This window comes from Rhizopus microsporus (genome assembly GCF_002708625.1).
Source record: "Rhizopus microsporus ATCC 52813 unplaced genomic scaffold scaffold_6, whole genome shotgun sequence".
Taxonomy (NCBI): domain Eukaryota; kingdom Fungi; phylum Mucoromycota; class Mucoromycetes; order Mucorales; family Rhizopodaceae; genus Rhizopus; species Rhizopus microsporus.
In genome coordinates this window covers 1,165,220-1,181,359 of record NW_019671921.1, presented here as the reverse complement: position 1 = coordinate 1,181,359, position 16,140 = coordinate 1,165,220, and the positions used below count along the sequence as shown (strand labels likewise).

The 16,140-nt window shown below is 38.9% G+C and overlaps 7 protein-coding genes across 7 annotated transcripts; 2 read left to right on the top strand and 5 right to left on the bottom strand.

Annotated features, from left to right (window-relative positions):
• Positions 1–722: 722 nt before the first annotated feature.
• Positions 723–1,572, bottom strand: RHIMIDRAFT_280538 (uncharacterized protein). Its single transcript, XM_023612920.1, is given in 2 exon segments — positions 723–1,471; positions 1,485–1,572. The coding sequence occupies 1 exon segment, from the start codon at positions 1,121–1,123 to the stop codon at positions 872–874; it is 252 nt and encodes an 83-aa protein (XP_023467523.1). The 5' UTR covers positions 1,124–1,471; positions 1,485–1,572; the 3' UTR covers positions 723–871.
• Positions 1,573–1,935: 363 nt separating this feature from the next.
• RHIMIDRAFT_280534 (uncharacterized protein) lies at positions 1,936–2,690 on the bottom strand. Its single transcript, XM_023612919.1, has one exon. It carries the CDS (start codon positions 2,412–2,414, stop codon positions 2,079–2,081), a length of 336 nt encoding a protein of 111 aa, XP_023467522.1. The 5' UTR covers positions 2,415–2,690; the 3' UTR covers positions 1,936–2,078.
• Positions 2,691–3,327: 637 nt separating this feature from the next.
• On the top strand, positions 3,328–4,259 carry RHIMIDRAFT_185732 (kinesin-domain-containing protein; the record flags this gene model as incomplete). Its single annotated transcript, XM_023605857.1, has 2 exons — positions 3,328–3,815; positions 3,869–4,259. Coding segments are annotated over 2 exons (879 nt in total), but the record flags the coding sequence as incomplete, so codon positions are not given.
• Positions 4,260–5,009: 750 nt separating this feature from the next.
• Positions 5,010–7,777, bottom strand: RHIMIDRAFT_280531 (WD40 repeat-like protein). Its single transcript, XM_023612918.1, has 15 exons — positions 7,745–7,777; positions 7,479–7,670; positions 7,146–7,425; positions 7,009–7,099; positions 6,765–6,925; positions 6,608–6,710; positions 6,315–6,557; positions 6,193–6,258; positions 6,085–6,139; positions 5,848–6,033; positions 5,708–5,792; positions 5,602–5,649; positions 5,515–5,549; positions 5,388–5,451; positions 5,010–5,325 (listed from the first exon to the last, which is right to left on the bottom strand). Exons 3-15 carry the CDS (start codon positions 7,316–7,318, stop codon positions 5,232–5,234), a joined length of 1,404 nt encoding a protein of 467 aa, XP_023467520.1. The 5' UTR covers positions 7,319–7,425; positions 7,479–7,670; positions 7,745–7,777; the 3' UTR covers positions 5,010–5,231.
• Positions 7,778–7,863: 86 nt separating this feature from the next.
• RHIMIDRAFT_236859 (uncharacterized protein) lies at positions 7,864–10,024 on the bottom strand (the record flags this gene model as incomplete). Its single annotated transcript, XM_023608648.1, has 5 exons — positions 7,864–8,032; positions 8,081–8,156; positions 8,212–9,435; positions 9,482–9,832; positions 9,892–10,024. 5 exons carry the CDS (start codon positions 10,022–10,024, stop codon positions 7,864–7,866), a joined length of 1,953 nt encoding a protein of 650 aa, XP_023467519.1.
• Positions 10,025–10,352: 328 nt separating this feature from the next.
• Positions 10,353–10,839, top strand: RHIMIDRAFT_236858 (uncharacterized protein; the record flags this gene model as incomplete). The annotated part of the gene is made up of 3 exons (XM_023608647.1): positions 10,353–10,401; positions 10,462–10,727; positions 10,792–10,839. The coding sequence occupies 3 exons, from the start codon at positions 10,353–10,355 to the stop codon at positions 10,837–10,839; spliced, it is 363 nt and encodes a 120-aa protein (XP_023467518.1).
• Positions 10,840–10,877: 38 nt separating this feature from the next.
• Positions 10,878–15,237, bottom strand: RHIMIDRAFT_287453 (phosphorylase kinase alphabeta; the record flags this gene model as incomplete). Its single annotated transcript, XM_023613476.1, has 8 exons — positions 10,878–11,086; positions 11,132–11,385; positions 11,645–11,738; positions 11,864–14,456; positions 14,515–14,672; positions 14,729–15,025; positions 15,081–15,158; positions 15,210–15,237. 8 exons carry the CDS (start codon positions 15,235–15,237, stop codon positions 10,878–10,880), a joined length of 3,711 nt encoding a protein of 1,236 aa, XP_023467517.1.
• Positions 15,238–16,140: the final 903 nt, after the last annotated feature.

Below are 16,140 nucleotides of genomic sequence, written 5' to 3'. Positions count from 1 at the left end.
TACAGTCCTCATCATTTTTTTTGGTAAAAAATAATTTCTTTTTGGAAAGAAGACAGGAAATAGGACTTTGAACATCTCTTTCCAAAATATTCAAAAAATTCAAAGTTCACAAAAACCGTGAATTACTCACAAATGAAAATGGTCAGAATCACTTGAAATCAGAAATGCGTAAAATGAGCCAGAAAAACCACAGAATCAGCCTATAAAAAATCAAATAGTGACAAACTGTCAACTAATTGCACATCCCTCTTCATAATTGCACTCTTTTAGACATCACCATTTTCATGAGAGCATTGTTACTCAAAAACGAATAATTCTGATTGGCCCGTTTGACCATCTCCCGCTCAATCGTGAATTGTTTACGGTTATTTTAAAAAATTAACGGTTCTCCTCGCCATAGTGTTAAAGCTATCTATTTTATCGCTATAATATTATGCAATAATAAACACATACAATTATAATAAAACCATGCCTATTTTATTCGTCGTATCGACGTATATATGAACTATGAATAGCAAGCTTTGAAGTTTAAATACGTTCCAATTCTACCAGTGTTATTGTAACCCGTTTAGCCAGTCGTACTAAGAGATCGACTTACATTGCATTATGAAACTATGCCAATACAAATCCTCTATAAAAGCTATTTCATTCCCAGCTTAGCTTTTTTGTAATTACAAAAGATGCTAGTTTTTTTACAAAAAGTTAATTTTATTACAGAACTTAATTTTTCGTGCTGTGTGAACGTTTCTTAAAAGGTGAAGATAGCACAGTAGTGTATTTGGTGAAGGGAAGACCGTTGCAATTGCCCGTCGCAAAGCAGATTCGTTATCCGTAATAAACACATTTGGAAGCTCCAAAGAGATGTTTGCGATCAGAGCGTCAAGAAACACAGAGTCCACAAATAGTTCTCGGTTTTCTCATGTTCCATCCGCACTCCCGCAATATGATACGCTGTTAAGGTATCTCTTACGTCGCCTATAGTGTTACTCGTGCCGACAATGTTGAGCAACGTCAACCCGTAGGAGTTGGTCTTATTCGTGGTATCAATTACAATGCACTCAAGCATACGACGAGCTTCCACAATTGCCTCAGATTCTGCAAAAAAAAACCATGTCAACGACATTGTTGGAATTGGCTCTAGCCTTGGCAATGTAACCTTTTGTTTTCAAGTTGTTGACAAAGTTGAGAACTTCACTGGACTCGGATTCCTTTGATTTGAAATGTTGTTGCCTGATGCTGTGCAAGTCTCTGGTTACTAAGTTGTTAATGCCTTGAGCCTTGAGATTCTAATAATGAGAGGGGAAAAAAAGGTCCGTGGTGAATGTTTTCAAGGCATTCACTCTTTCTCTTTACCTCCAAAATAGAACTCGCATTACGCTTCGTGTTTTCGAAAAGATTGCGCAGTGCTGAGCTTCACTGCGTCTAAATGACAGAAAACAGCGTATATTCGGCAATCCTTAGCCATTTGGTGAGAATGCAGTGCGTGTGATCTGCGAATTTCGAACTGCTGGAATTTGTTCTTGCTTGCATAAATGTAGCAAAGACTACCAATGAGCTGGGTGTCCTTTTGGCGAACAACGATCTTTTCGTCTTCAGAAATACACTTATGATTGTTTTCATATTATTTTCCATGCTTGCACATCAAGTGAATGTACTTTTGATTTGATTTGTAAGTAACAAATGGAAAGTTGTGCTTCACACCAAAAGCTTTAGCAGCCTCTCTGACATCGGATAAAGTACCAAATATTTTGCCGGTAGAAAATACATCTCTGAATTCATTTTCCATGTCAGCAATGCGTTTGGTGTTTTCATCTACAACAGTTATGTATTGAGTGTTCATTTTAGTTTATTCGAAAGAATATGGAAAAGTATTTCTGTGCCTGAGCCTGTTTCAGAGTGGCATCGCGCTTTGAAAATATCGGTAGATAACATCACAGGTAGCGACCTGAGGTAGCACCCATAATATTAGCCACTTTTTTGTGATTTTTTTCGTGCACATTAAGGTTTACAAAGATATTTGAACGATATAACAAAGTATCAAAGGTGGTCGCATATCATGTTAATGATTTAGTCATGATCTATAATCGTAACACCCTCGAGATCAGTTCCTTGTTGATCAGCCGTTGCATTGGCCCTTCCGTCTTACTAAAGTCATTGAGAACATTAGCTATAAAGTGAAGGATGGTGAGTTGATTATGCTTAAATATATCATGCCAATCAGATGAAGTTATACAAAGCTCATTTGATGTTAGCTGCAAGTTTAAAGTGTTAACTTCAGAAACCAAGTTTTGCAGCAATAAGGGATGTGTTGTTATATGGGGCCTGTAAAACAATAAGAGATACTGATAAGCCAATAAGAAAATACAGTAAAAGCCTAATTCCAGGAGAGGGAGCAATGGGTTTGTAAGAAGCATATTCGTACGAGTATTATCTCAAGCTTATTATAAATTATTGTAACGTTCTATAATAATGAAGAGTCTTTTTATCCTCCAAAGCTTTTTAACACGCCTAATTCCTTTTATAAGCTTTCTAGTCAAAAACCAGTAAGGATAGCATAGTTCATTATCCCGGGTATATTTTATTTTGCTGATACTCAATGGAAAATACATACGTACGGGTACAACGAATAGTGTACTTGACGCAATGTGTAGTGTAAATAGCGAAATGTGTTCTTTCGTGTTCTTCAAGAGTTTTATAAATTTACTCTAGAAAGTGTATTAGTCTGTTTGCTTCAGAAGATTTTTTTGGTACTTGTGATTTCTGCTGCATTATTGTATATACGTGCTTCAGCCAAAGAGGTATGAGTGCAAACTCTTTTGGCTTTCCTCCCCTTTTGTTTACCTTAATGGTGACGGCTTTGTATTTTGTGAAAATAAAATCTTGGTTTCCGTTTTACTATTTCTTTATCGTTGATTGATTTTTATTTTTTATTATTTTTTAAAATGGAAAGAACGAGTAGATCAGCAGCCAATATTTCAATAATTCCATCGACAAAAGCGCAAAGATTGAGAATGAACGCCAGATCTCAACCATCTAATGGTAATCTTTCCAAAAGAAAGATCATCACCAAAGCCTCTACTACCGTCACATCACAATCAACAGTAAAAAGATCTTCCATAACCAGCCAAACAGGGCATAACGTTCAAGTCGTTTTGCGCTTGAAGTAAGTAATAGATACAGCATAGAATGCGCGCGATCTTTACTCGATAAAATTTTTTTATTACCTATAGAGGAAAGTACGGTATCAAGCAAAGTCTGAATCCCACTGTGTTGCTTCCTGTCCAAGAAGCACGTGATAAGAAAGTTATCCTGACAACCAACAATTATGTATACAGTTTTGATCACATATTTTACCAAGACGCCACACAGCAGAAGATCTATGACCAAGTCGGTAAACCCATCCTAAGTGAGGTTCTGTGCGGCTATAACTGCACGATTTTTGCCTACGGTCAGACCGGTACTGGTAAGACCTATACAATGGAAGGCGACCTTGAAAATGCAAACGGCAAGCCTGCTCCTAATGCCGGTATCATACCACGCATCATATGTGATCTGTTTGAATGCTTGAATGGGAGGGATGGTGAACATATCGTAAAAATTTCCATGTTGGAACTATACAATGAAGAATTACGCGACCTTTTATATCCTGGTGATGAGAATAAGACGTTAAATATATACGATGATGCTCAAAATGGTGTCAAAGTATCAAACATCCATGAAGAAGTCATCATTTCTGCCGCTCATGGGCTTGACATTGTAAAAACAGGTGTTAAAAAGAGAATGACTGCTGCCACAAACTGCAATGAAAAATCAAGGTACGAGCAATACCAAGCTAGTGTTGCAGTTTTCTGACTTTTTTTTTTCTTAGTCGCTCACATTGTATCTTTACCATCAACATCACATTACAAGAAAAAAATGATAAAGGCGCCAAAGTGTATTGTACAAGCAAGTTGCACCTTGTTGACCTGGCTGGATCAGAGAACAGCAAGGCATCAGGCTCAGAGCACCTCAGAGCAAGAGAGGCTGCATCCATCAACAAAAGTCTGCTAACCCTTGGCAGAGTGATCAATTCTCTTTCTGATAAAGCACCCCATATACCCTATAGAGAAAGCAAATTGACCCGTTTACTAAAAGATTCCCTTGGCGGTCGCACAAAGACATCTATCATTACAACCATCGACCCACTAAGTCAAAGTATCGAAGACATGAAAAATACATTAGATTATGGTAGCCATGCTAAAAATATATCTAACGTTCCCCTGAGAAACGGTATCGCTCTTGAAGAGCGTCACGTTGATACCCTTGTAAGTACGATTATTAAAATGCAAGATGAGTTACGCCGTGCGTGGGATAAGAACGGATACTGCATGCCAAAAAAAGAACACGATGAGCTTGTCATAAGAGCAGAAACAGCCGAACAGATCGCAGAGCAGAAGGAAGAAGAACTGAAGCACGAAAAAGAACGAATTACAGAAGAGAGAAGATTGTTTGAAGAGGAATTACGAACGCTCAAGCAGCAGGGTGCTGAAGAAATACAAAGGTTGTCTAGGAAAGAAAGAGAGAGTCAAGAAGAGATTCATCGACTAAGTGTGGAACTGGAAAGTCTTCGCCAACAACTGTCGCAAAAGAATAAAGCGCTTGAAGAAATTTCTCATATGGCTATCAGAGCTTCTGTAAAACGAGAAAGAAAAGATGATGATTATGTAGAGGAGGCACGCCCACAAAAGAAAAAATAAACGGCTCTGCTTTGTTTATGTGTACATAGTAATAAATAATACATAGAATGTCTTTTGGCACTCAAACAGATTAGCAAGGAATAAATTGTTCGCACATACTACAAGATCAATAACAAGTACACTTTACAATCTTCATTCTCTATCTTTTTCTTTATTGTTTCAAACTTGAGAGTATACAATTGTATAAAAATAAGCTTTGCTTTTTTGAGATAAGATAAAAAGAGGAGACTCATGGTGGTCAACATTTTACAAGTCTATTCTCTTTTTTTCCCTCTTTATAATGTAAGCATTTAATATTAATGTAAATAACTGGTTCACTAAACACTTCTTTTATATTTCATTCTTTTGCTTCTTGTGAACTCTCTTCTATGATTATTTGATGTCTGAAGTTATCATTTTTCTATCAGGGTGCGAATAAAGTATAACAGGGAATAAAAAGTATTTATTATAGGTCATACGCCTTGAATTGCACGCATTATAAAACGGCAAAAGAAATTACGCTGTATCCCATATACAGACAGCCTTGTTCTTTTCTGCAGAAAAGATATGATCGCCGGTAGGGTTCCAAGCTACTCCACAAATAGCAGATCTTATAAAAAAAAGCGTGTTTGTCATAGAATAAAGAGAAAAAACAGAGAAAAAGAGGCTTACCTGTGTTCTTTTAGCATCCTTTCAACTTTTCCTGTGTTGACATTCCATACGAACAAAGTACCATCTGTTAGAGCAAGAATACGTTTAGAAAGGTATTTTAAGGCATTTGAACCGTTATGCCATTTACCTGAAGAACCAGCTGCAACGTAGCTCCCACTAGGGCTTTACAAAAAAATGAATACAAGATACGCAGACATAATGATCATATTCTTACCTAAATGTTGATCTGGACCAATTAAGGCCGTTATGGTATGAATCCGCTCTAATAAGTTAGCTCAAATTCAGTACAAGGCACACACACATTATGTTATTCAGCTTACTGAAATGACTTCAAGATGTCGTACATACGAACATCAATAATTTTTAAAGTATTGTCTCTCGAGTTTGTCAAGAGGTACATTCCATCTAAGGCGCAATATCAATAAATGTTTATAAAGTTTTTTTTTTGACATTTGTTTACCTGATGACATGCTAACAGACGTAACCTGCCCATTGTGTACTCCTGTTAATTCCTTTATACCTGAGCCTGTACGTGTATCCCAGAATCTGATATGATTGTCCAAATGACCGCTGATCAGAGTTTGACCGTCAGAGTCCATAAGACACAGGTCATTGCAGCTTGAAAAGGTAAAGATAGTTCTCGCAGCTACAAAAAGGGGGATTATTTAGGACACCTGAATCACACATATAGTCTTACTGTATCCTCTTTGCAGATCCCAGACTTTGAGAGTTCGATCGTGACTACCAGAAACCTATGTGACATGTTTGTAGCTATTCTGTTGATGCAAAGCATGAATCTTATTACCACACGATTAGAATCACCAGTAAATTTGGCAGCATATACTTTTCCGATATGACCAGTCAATGTGTGCTTCAGATAAAGTAAGGTTATTGATCGTCTATGAAGTGAAAAGTTTATTAACCTACTCGTAATCTGTGCGTTGAAAGGCTCCATATCCTAGTTGCATTATCTGTGCATGACCCAAGAATCATTTCATCTGTAGAATTAAAGGATACAGATGTGATTGTTTGAAGAGCACCACCAAGTGCTTGTATCATATGACCACTTCTTGTATCATAGAGTCTAATTTTTCTATCAGCGCCACCTGTTGCAAATAACGCACCTTTAGAGGAGGCTGCTATGCAATGGATATCATCATCATGTGCATTCTAATAAAAAGTATGGGCGTAAAGTTCTATTTAGCGTCATTGCAACTTACAATTTTTTTATAGATTTTGCTAGGCAACAAATTATAACTTGACAACGCTTCCTTAGGTTGGCTTCTCTTCCTATCAGGGGAATTTTTAGCTTGCTCAAGTGCTCTATAAAAATATATAAATAATATGTATGTGTACATAGGATATCATACAACTTACTGCTCATAGAATTGCATAGCTTCGTTCATCTTTTCTGCTTCTGCATTTTTTAAATCTATCCACCTCTGTAGTAACTGCTTATTCTCGATGGAGAGATTCTTATTTTTCTCTTCTGTAGTCGTAATTTCGAGTTGCAGTGCCGTTAATTCATCTTGCAATATCTGATTTTTGTATAGATATAAACTTTCCATTTTTTTTTTTTTTTTTTTTTTTTTTTTTTTTTTTTTTGTACATGTCTTTTTACCTGTATCGTAACGTCCTTTTCTTTCAGCTGATATACCTGAAGTTCACATTTGGCAGATAATTTTTTGACTTGGTCGGATAGTTGTATAAGCCTGTCTGTATGTATAAATAACGATACACTTTCAAAATGACGCTTACTCTTTTGTTTGTCGCTTTTCCTTGTCTTCTTTTATCCGAAGCTGCTCGCTCAAGTGAATGAGTCTTTGAGCATTTTCACTCTGTGTCTTGTACATTTCTGCTCTTTCTTCACTTAGATCTCTGATACGTCTATCTAATTCAGCTACATTTTGAGAAGATCTACTTTTCCCCATAAGGCCTCTCTCCTTGAGTTATAACATGACCTACCCTTCTGAAATCAGCTCTTTTCTTTTTTTTTCTTTTTTCTTGTGTTCAATAACTTGCTGGAGTAATTGGTTATCTATTGTAATGTTGATTTTAACTAGTCGAGCACATGACCGTACGTCAACTAACTTGCTAAAATAAGCTCGTGGAATATGCCTTCATGCAAATCTCGAGCTTGTAGTCTCTCCAAAATAACTTGTGGATGAGCCATAAGAAAGAAAAAAAAAGAACACGGTGTTTGAAATATCAGAGTTTGCATGACAATTATCATTTTATTTGCTGGGAAATAGCTGGTCTTACTTTTGGTCCAAAGAAGACAAGAAAAGAAAAGAAAGACAAAGGCTTTATATTAAGTCTCTAACAATATTTGCAGTTGTGCATTACTTATGAGATACTGACCACATTTATCTTCTCTTCTCTCAAAAAGATAGAGCACATTTTTATATTACTATAAGCTTTCAAGTTGGAAACGATAAAGAAAAAAATTGATAACCAACCAAAGTGAAATTGTTATTTAAATTGTGCGAATATCTGATACAACATATATTTCAAGGACATGACGAAGGTTGGTTACAAAACCCGTATCAGAGTCCACCAATTGAACCAAATCAATCGTATGTAATTTTTCTTTAACTGCAATGAATTCTATATCAATGCTTTGCGAAGTAGAAGGACCCAGCGGACTATGCATGTGTATTAGAACATACTTTTCTATTGTAATGTTATTTTACCTTAGCTTGATATTGTTTTCCAAACAAATAATATCTGCCTCATGAGTTTCATTCTCAAAATATTGTTTCAAAAAGTCTGGTTTAGGTATAAGTACAAGTTATTCTTTCTTCGGGTTACTTGCCTGATTCACTCATATAAGGGTCAATTGGCAATGATTCCAAGGGCAGGGGAGGTAGAGTCGTCTTGATAGCTAAAGGCTCTGTAGGGTATCTCTTGCGATTAGGTATCATCACTTGAAACCTTCTTGTATGCTTTGATCGATTGACAATAAAGACATGGAGCAAGAACTTTTTCCCCACTTGTATCTTATCAGGAACAGTAAATGATACGACGATCCCATCCATCACTTCTCTTTCGGCCGCACGTCTGATATGCAGGTCTTTGCTAGGCGAAGACATGATCGAGTTTGCCTTCTTGACACCAAAGACGCCTTCAAGGGAGCTATGTGCCTGTTGATCACCAGGACTGCCTGCGATAGACCGAGCCCCTGGAGAGCCACTGGTCAATGACTGTGAGCGTGCGAGGGACGTGTGCCCAGCGAACTTTTCTGCTAACGGCGAAATTTCTTCTCTTCTTTGTCTTATACCTGATACGTCTAGCATAGTGTTCCATTTAGATCTCATGGTTGAAGCGCGAATGCCATCAATGACAGGTACGCTGTATATCTGAATAGACACACGCTGTGGCTGAATCTTGTCTTCTAAAGGTACCTGTTGTTGTTGTTGGGGTAATGGCCTACGCGAGGGAAACATGCGCTGAGGTTGAGTAGGTGGTTTGACTGTTCCATCATCAAGAAGGGTTACGTCATATACGAATACAATAAGATCAGATCTATTCAAGTAGATGGGAAATTCAATCTGACTCATATGATTGAAAGCAACCGAGACAACCGCGTTTGATACCTGCACGTCTACCTTCTCCACTATAAACTCACAGCCCGTTTCAGGAGGATTTTCCAATTCGACAGACATCATGACCATTTTTTCAGCAACAGAGGCGTTTGTCGTACGCATTTTAACAGCCAAGCCGGACCGAAGAGGTAAAGCTTCTTTGATGGCACGCTTAAGTGAAAGCTGTAGATTACTTATATTGTTTGCAGGCGGTGCCATGGGTGTTCCTGTTGTAGGCCTTGCTTGATTTTCAACAACAAACCTTTGTACGAGATCCCCTTGCTTAGAAAACACAGGATCATCGGATAGTCCACTCAAGAGATTAATCGTCTCAAAAGAATCAATATCATATTCGTCGGTTGGACTATTTTCTGGTTGAACCTTTTGCTTTAGTGTAATCGGTCGATATTGGATATTGCAGTTGATGGATAAGAGGGGACTGGATGACTTTGTCTTTACGTATACTAGATAACAATGAGTCACTACATTTGATTACTACACGGCTATTACCTATAGGCACAACCATGGGATAGAGGTAACAGACCGAATCATTATATTCAAATACAGACAATTCGCCATGTTTACTGCTGCTCTTATTATAAGCTTGAGTGAAAAAGGGCGTTGTCACATCGTTCATTTGCGATCTACGCTGATAAGATATCTTGGGAGAGGTCGGAGCTGACTGTGTGTTGATGGATGATGAACGCTGTAGACTTGGTGTAGGCATATTATCTGTGATGGTAGCATCTATTGTGATTTCCAGTTGGTTATAAAATGATGCAATCGCCTCTCGAACTTCATCACCCGTTCCTGACTTTTGCTTTGAGATGTTTGCAAATAGATATACTTGTAAATGTTCATCTGTCAAAAAGAGAAAAATTAGACATTGTATTGCAGATAAGGCGCATTTATATATTAACCATAAAACGCGAATTCACGAGGTTTAGCCTGTACTATCGATAAGGGATCTTGTTCATTTTCTTTTGTAGTGTTTGGAATGAGGATTTGAAATTCTGCTTCATTAAAGAAAAGCTCCGTTGAAATAGAATTCATGTTTAAGAAAGAAAAAAAAACGTTTTTTTTATTTTCAATTAAAAAATAATGAATCAGTTTTCAAAACGTTGTTATGCAACCATTTCAAATAAAGGGCAACTGATCTATTCATCTCCAAATATTGGTCTTGTCAAGCTTGTTAAAACATTTTCATTATCAACTCTTGGTGTAAAAAGAAAATAAGAAGTATGAATAAAGAGAGGCTAATATCAACTAGGCTTCAGCTTTGGCAACACCTGCACTACTCTACTTTTGGCAAGAGCCAATAGGTAAAACAAGAAAAAAAACAAAAAAAAAAAAAACAAAACAAAACTAGTACTAAAACAATATGGTTCAAGCCCATGCAGCTGATTTGACTAATGCTATGTTTTTGGGAGGTAAGAGTGCCATTTATAAAACTGCCCTTGTTTTTTTCATTGGCAACATATATCACTTAGAATCCATTTTACGCCATATGTTAACACAAACATTATTTACAGCCTTTGCAGCAAGTGGATGCTCTACAGGCGCATTGACTTATCTACTCTCACCTTATGTGAATCATATTTACCTTCATAGCAAAAATAACGCAGGCATCACCCCTGACACAGTCATTACCATAGAAACACTAGACATATTGACTCGTAAAAGACAGACGACGGTTCGATTACGTGAACTGCAGCCAGTCTACAGCACCTTTTTGACGTGGAAGGTGAATCCAAAGGTTATACAAAAAGAAGAACTCTCAGATCAGCACAAGAGGATATATCAACATCGATTCTGGTTAGATCAAAGAAACGGTACTGGCGATCGAGAAATCATGTCAAAGATTCTAAGAATTGTGTACGATCAACGACGCATTTAATAAACGTTTTTATTTATTGAACAAAATATGTTGGATGCTCTTTGAAAGATAACCGGACGTGCTTTCTTCAGCATCATCCAGGGGAAGGTCATAAAACAAGTGGCGTGCAAGATCTTTGTTTGCAGGGTACTCAAGGCCATGTTTGAAAAATGGACTCTTTTCGAATGTCTCCTTGTTCTGGGATACCCACTTGGTCCAGAACTCGACAACAGCAGCGTCTGCAATAGCAGGAATATCAATCGTACAATCAATAAAGCGTGGACCCGATGTTTGTTGAACGTCGTAGATCAAGGTGAGTACTTCAATCGCCAACTGTCGCTCTGCTGGATCCTTGAAAAAGCCCAAAAAGCCTTCGACAGCCAAAGCAAAGTTAAATTCTTCAGGTGTCTTTTCAAATACGGTGGGATCTCTTGGTAGACAGTGATTGCCAATCTTGAAGCCATGACATTGGTCAAGCACAGACCATGTGCGAGGAAAGAAATTGGCTGGAACTCGATTCAATGCACCATCATTCTTTCTACGACGTAACCAGCGTCCGTTCGAGGTAGGGAAGAAATGACCTACGTTATCATGAGTGATGTCAGAAGGTGTGATGTCATCCTTGTCGACGATAGCAAATTGACGTTCGATCAGCTCTGTCGGTCCCCCATTGGCTGGCTTGTGAGCCTCGATCACATCCTCGGGACTGTCTTTCTCGGCAATCAATACATAAGAGTCGCGATACTTGATACTATCGATCAGCTTTGATCCTAAATTCTTGATGGCATCGATCGCACGTTGCGTAAGGTGCTCCGTAAAGTCGTCTTTGCTGGCCATGACGACAATAAGACCGGATGGTAACTTTCGAATAAATTGTGCTAGTTCGTCGCTCTCTTCGGTTGATATATGAGTATCAAACGATGCGTGCTCTAAAACGAGCTTGTGGCTCTTGCTGATAGCCCAGATATGAAGACCACGTGTGTTAGCGGGCAAGACGTTACCGTTCACTTCAGCACGGGCAAAATTGCCTGCGTTATATCCACCAGATTGTGCACGGACGAGAATGGACGTACCACCTTGTTCGGTATTCTTGGGAGGAGGAAGGGTAAGAGAGGACACTTCGATACTTAGTTGACGGGAAGGATCAAAATCTTTGGAGAGAATCAAGAGGCCACCAGGTCTATCACGGATCATGATGGCTGAATCGTTACACATACCGGGACTTGACAGAACAGAACCTAATAATGAGTGTAGCTCAAAGGGCGAGAGTTGCATCAGATGTTCAATAGCTTCCTCTTCATCCAGATGGTTCACACGGCTGATTTCTTCACGTAATGCAATAATGATGTAGTGAGTACGTAATCGAAGAATGCCGTCAAACATGTGAGGAATGGTACGAATGAAGTTTCCGAGCGATATGATGATTTCTTGTACCATCGGTCCTTCACGGACGTCATCCGAACATTGTTCATTGATGATCTTGGTAAGTGCATCTGGATTGAGTGGCGTCGAGATCAATTGTTCATTTGAACCTGATCCAATGCTCACTTGTTTCTGTCGAATGACTAAATCAGTCAGGTTGTTGGTGAGCGTAGGCATCGTTTTGGCAAGTAAACCACTAGCTTGTCTTGCAACGGACCAATACTGTAAGCGTCTAGATTTGAGATAGACCTCCTCCAACAAGTTACGCATGGTTGCATCCAAATCCGGGATAAAATGATCAAGGTTCTTACAAGAAGCGAGGTATTGAAGCAAGTCGATCTGGTCATAGAGATTGACGGATTCCTTGAGACTTTGAACAGCTGCATCAAACTGAGATGGGTCACCAAGGGTCAAGGAGAGTAGCATATCGCCTCCAGTATCTTCCGATATCTGATTACTAGACAAAGAAGGAGACGAAGTGAGAACCGGTGTGCTTGTGTCTGACTGAACGATAGGTGAGGCAGAGCGGACGTTGGGAGCAACTTCGTGATCCTTTAGCTTGAAAGAAGAGATGCCACCATTGTTGATCTTTTCGAGAGCCGCGGCGACATCTTGGAAGTAGCTTTCATCACTCAACTTGTCCAACGGCGTGCCTAACAATTTACCGCCAAAGACACTCTTGCGTCGAGGAGTTCTTGCACCACCAGGAGTATGAGTGCCTGAGTGAGCATTGGAGTCGTTCAGGCGACGCTGAGCATAATGGTGCTTGTGATATTTCTTGTTGTTCAGTAGGATCGTGCTCCAGTCAATATCAGGCTTGTTGACAAGGAAATCAAGCGATTCGATGTTACTCGTGTTCAGCGTCTCTGCCAGTCTTGACAAACGCACTCGAATACCATTGCATTCACCGGATCTCAAGTTCATAAAGAAATTGAGTAGATTCTTCTTGGCAGAATCAGCAGAGATGATGGCGGCATTTAAGCATTCATTACTCGTCGTTGGACCCGCTTGATCGTTTGTTGTGGGCTCACCTAACATGGCGCTTGTCAAGACGACAGTGATCGTGGGTCGGCCTGCATAAGTCCAATGATGATTAGTAAAACTCAATTCGGTTTCAAAGGTGGATACAAGGTAATCAGGATCCGAGTTGAGATAGAACGAGTCAACATCCATAAATTGAGGCGTGAACGCATAGATGTGGCCCTGGATACGATAAAGGCGAGATGTTGCCAGTGTGCCGATTGGACGATTGGGTCTACCAGATAGTCCCAGTTTTTGGTTTTGACCCAGTGCACTGTAGATATCAACAAGCGTCTGAGGAGGCATTACCGTGAAGCTTGATGAAATTTGTTCGACCGTTTGCGTCTCAAGACCGTAGTTGGACAAGATTCTTTGTAGCTCTTCGCTTTCAGACAACAGGACGATTTGAACGACATTATCTACTTTTTCACCCTTCATGTTGAATCGCCTGCCCAAGGGATCCAGTTCAGAAGGCGACAGAAGCTTCTCGTACATCAAGTTACCAAGCAAATAAAGCGAAAGTGCCCATACCAATGGTGTATTCTCATTTGGAATACGCTTTTGCGAATGAGGGTCCTTTTTTTCTGCTTCAATGGATTCTGCAGGGACATAGTATAGTTCAGGAAGCAGAGGTATATGTAGATCGGATGGGATGAACATGCTGGTTGAGCGACGATGCATACCCGGGCGCTTTTTCTTCTCTTGTTGACTGTTATTGTAGTCTTCAGGAGGCATTGGATGTTCAGGGTCCCACATACACGAATCAATGGTGACAAAGTCCAATTTCTTACGGTATTCTTCTACTTGTTCAAAGTTATCAGAGAAGAGGCCTTCCAAGACCATATAAGTAAAGAACAATGGCCATTCAGACTCGATATTCTCGAAGACTTTCAGTTCGCTTTCATTATAATGAAGCCTTGTATGATCTTCTACCACTGTCTGATGACCATCTCGCAAAAATCGCTTCCAGCCATATCGACCTTCTAGCTTCTTTTTGGCATCGTGTTTCGTATACTCGACAAGCTGAGGATCATCGACAGCAAATGCAGGAAAGCCGATGACGGACAAGACTGAGCCATCTACTTCTTTGGAATTCGATTCTCTGGGTAACATACTTTGGAGATTGATCTTGTTTCTTGTCATTTCATCAGGTAAGACATAGACCACCTTGAAAATATAGATGGTCAAAAGACGAGGAAACAAAGTATTTATGTATGAAACTTACTGAAGATGGGCCACCACGGGCACCAAATAGATTAACCCCATTGATAGCTCGAAGTGCTGCACAGGCCATACCAATGGAAGATGAATTTAGCTCTGGCTGACCATGGTTGCTCTTGTTACCACGTTCCCAGATACCAAAGTCTGGGGTACGATAAGCGCCTATATAGATTATGTATGGTTAGAAGATGGAATATAAGTCATGTCTTATAGCTTACGTTCAATATAAAACACCAAGTTTTGAACAAAATCAACTTCGTCTTGAGTAAAAATGACGCTTAGACCACTCGTTGTCATGTCAGCCAAGGCGACAATAAATAAGCTTGTAGCATCAATCTGAAGATGTCCCCAATCTCTGTCACCAACCACTGTTTCGCCTGTCTTGGTATCATATTTAGCATGCAGGGCATCAAAAATGTTTTGTGTCTTTTTGAATTTCTCGACTTTTGGTGCTTGACGCATCATGGCAAATAAAAGCCCACGCATCAATTTGATGACAGCATGTTCCAACTCAACTTAAAAAATAAATAAATAAACATTTGATGTTACAACCAACAACAACGGACTTACATGCTCTTCCCGACGTGTCATCGACTCTTCGATACGCTAATGCAAGACCGTAAACGCAATAGATCGAATATACGTTATCTCTAAACAGAGAATTTAGTAACTATGTTGCATAATCTTGTTTTATTTTACCTAACCCAAGCATCGGTATAGTTACCATGAGTCTATAGTAAATGTTATTACACGCCTCCCTTTCTTTTCCATTTTGATCTTACGGTAATAGCCACAGAAGCAGGAATCAAGCCACTAGCAGGATTTTGCTTTGATAATACTGTGGTGTTTATGACTTGATAGTAGTAATCAAGCCTTTCCAATGTCTGTTTTCTATTATATACAGACACCATTGATAGTTTACGTTAAAAAAAGAAAAAGAAGAGAGGGAAAGAGATAAGAAAGGGTATAAATAAGAAAATGAAATATTTATAACTGCTTACAAAATGATGACAAACCATGCAATCCGTTCATATCAGTTACACAGTAAGAACAAATGACATCAATGCGAAAGAATTCTAGGCTCACACAGTGCTTCCCCAACAATCAATCAAAATCGACGCCACAAGCCAATCAAAATCGACGTCGATGTCCAATCAGAATCAATTTAACGTATTGGCGCGCCTTTCAGTGAGTACGATTTTCTTAAACACTTTTAGCAAGCTATTCATGTCTGTGGTAAATCTTTAGTAAGCATACTTTTACAAGTTATACAGTATTTCCAAAAATTATTGACACTGATGCCAAGAGTAAAATTCGCGTTCGTTAAATTCTATTGTCACGTAAACCATTGGCTGATTTCGCTTGCTGACAAATTGAATGTCGTATATATAGGAAAGCACCGTTAGCTCTTTTTTTTCTTTTTTCTTTTTTTTTTTTTTTACTTCCTTTCTCATTAAAAACCGAGTATTACAATATGAGTTTTAAAATTTTCTACGAAGACGGGCATGGTAATGCAGTTGATGAATACGGTAGACCTGAGCCTATGGACTATATCATTGACGAAGAACGATATGCTTTAGAAACAGTTAGTTCACACACTCAGTATTTGTATAATCAGCCTCAGGAGAAT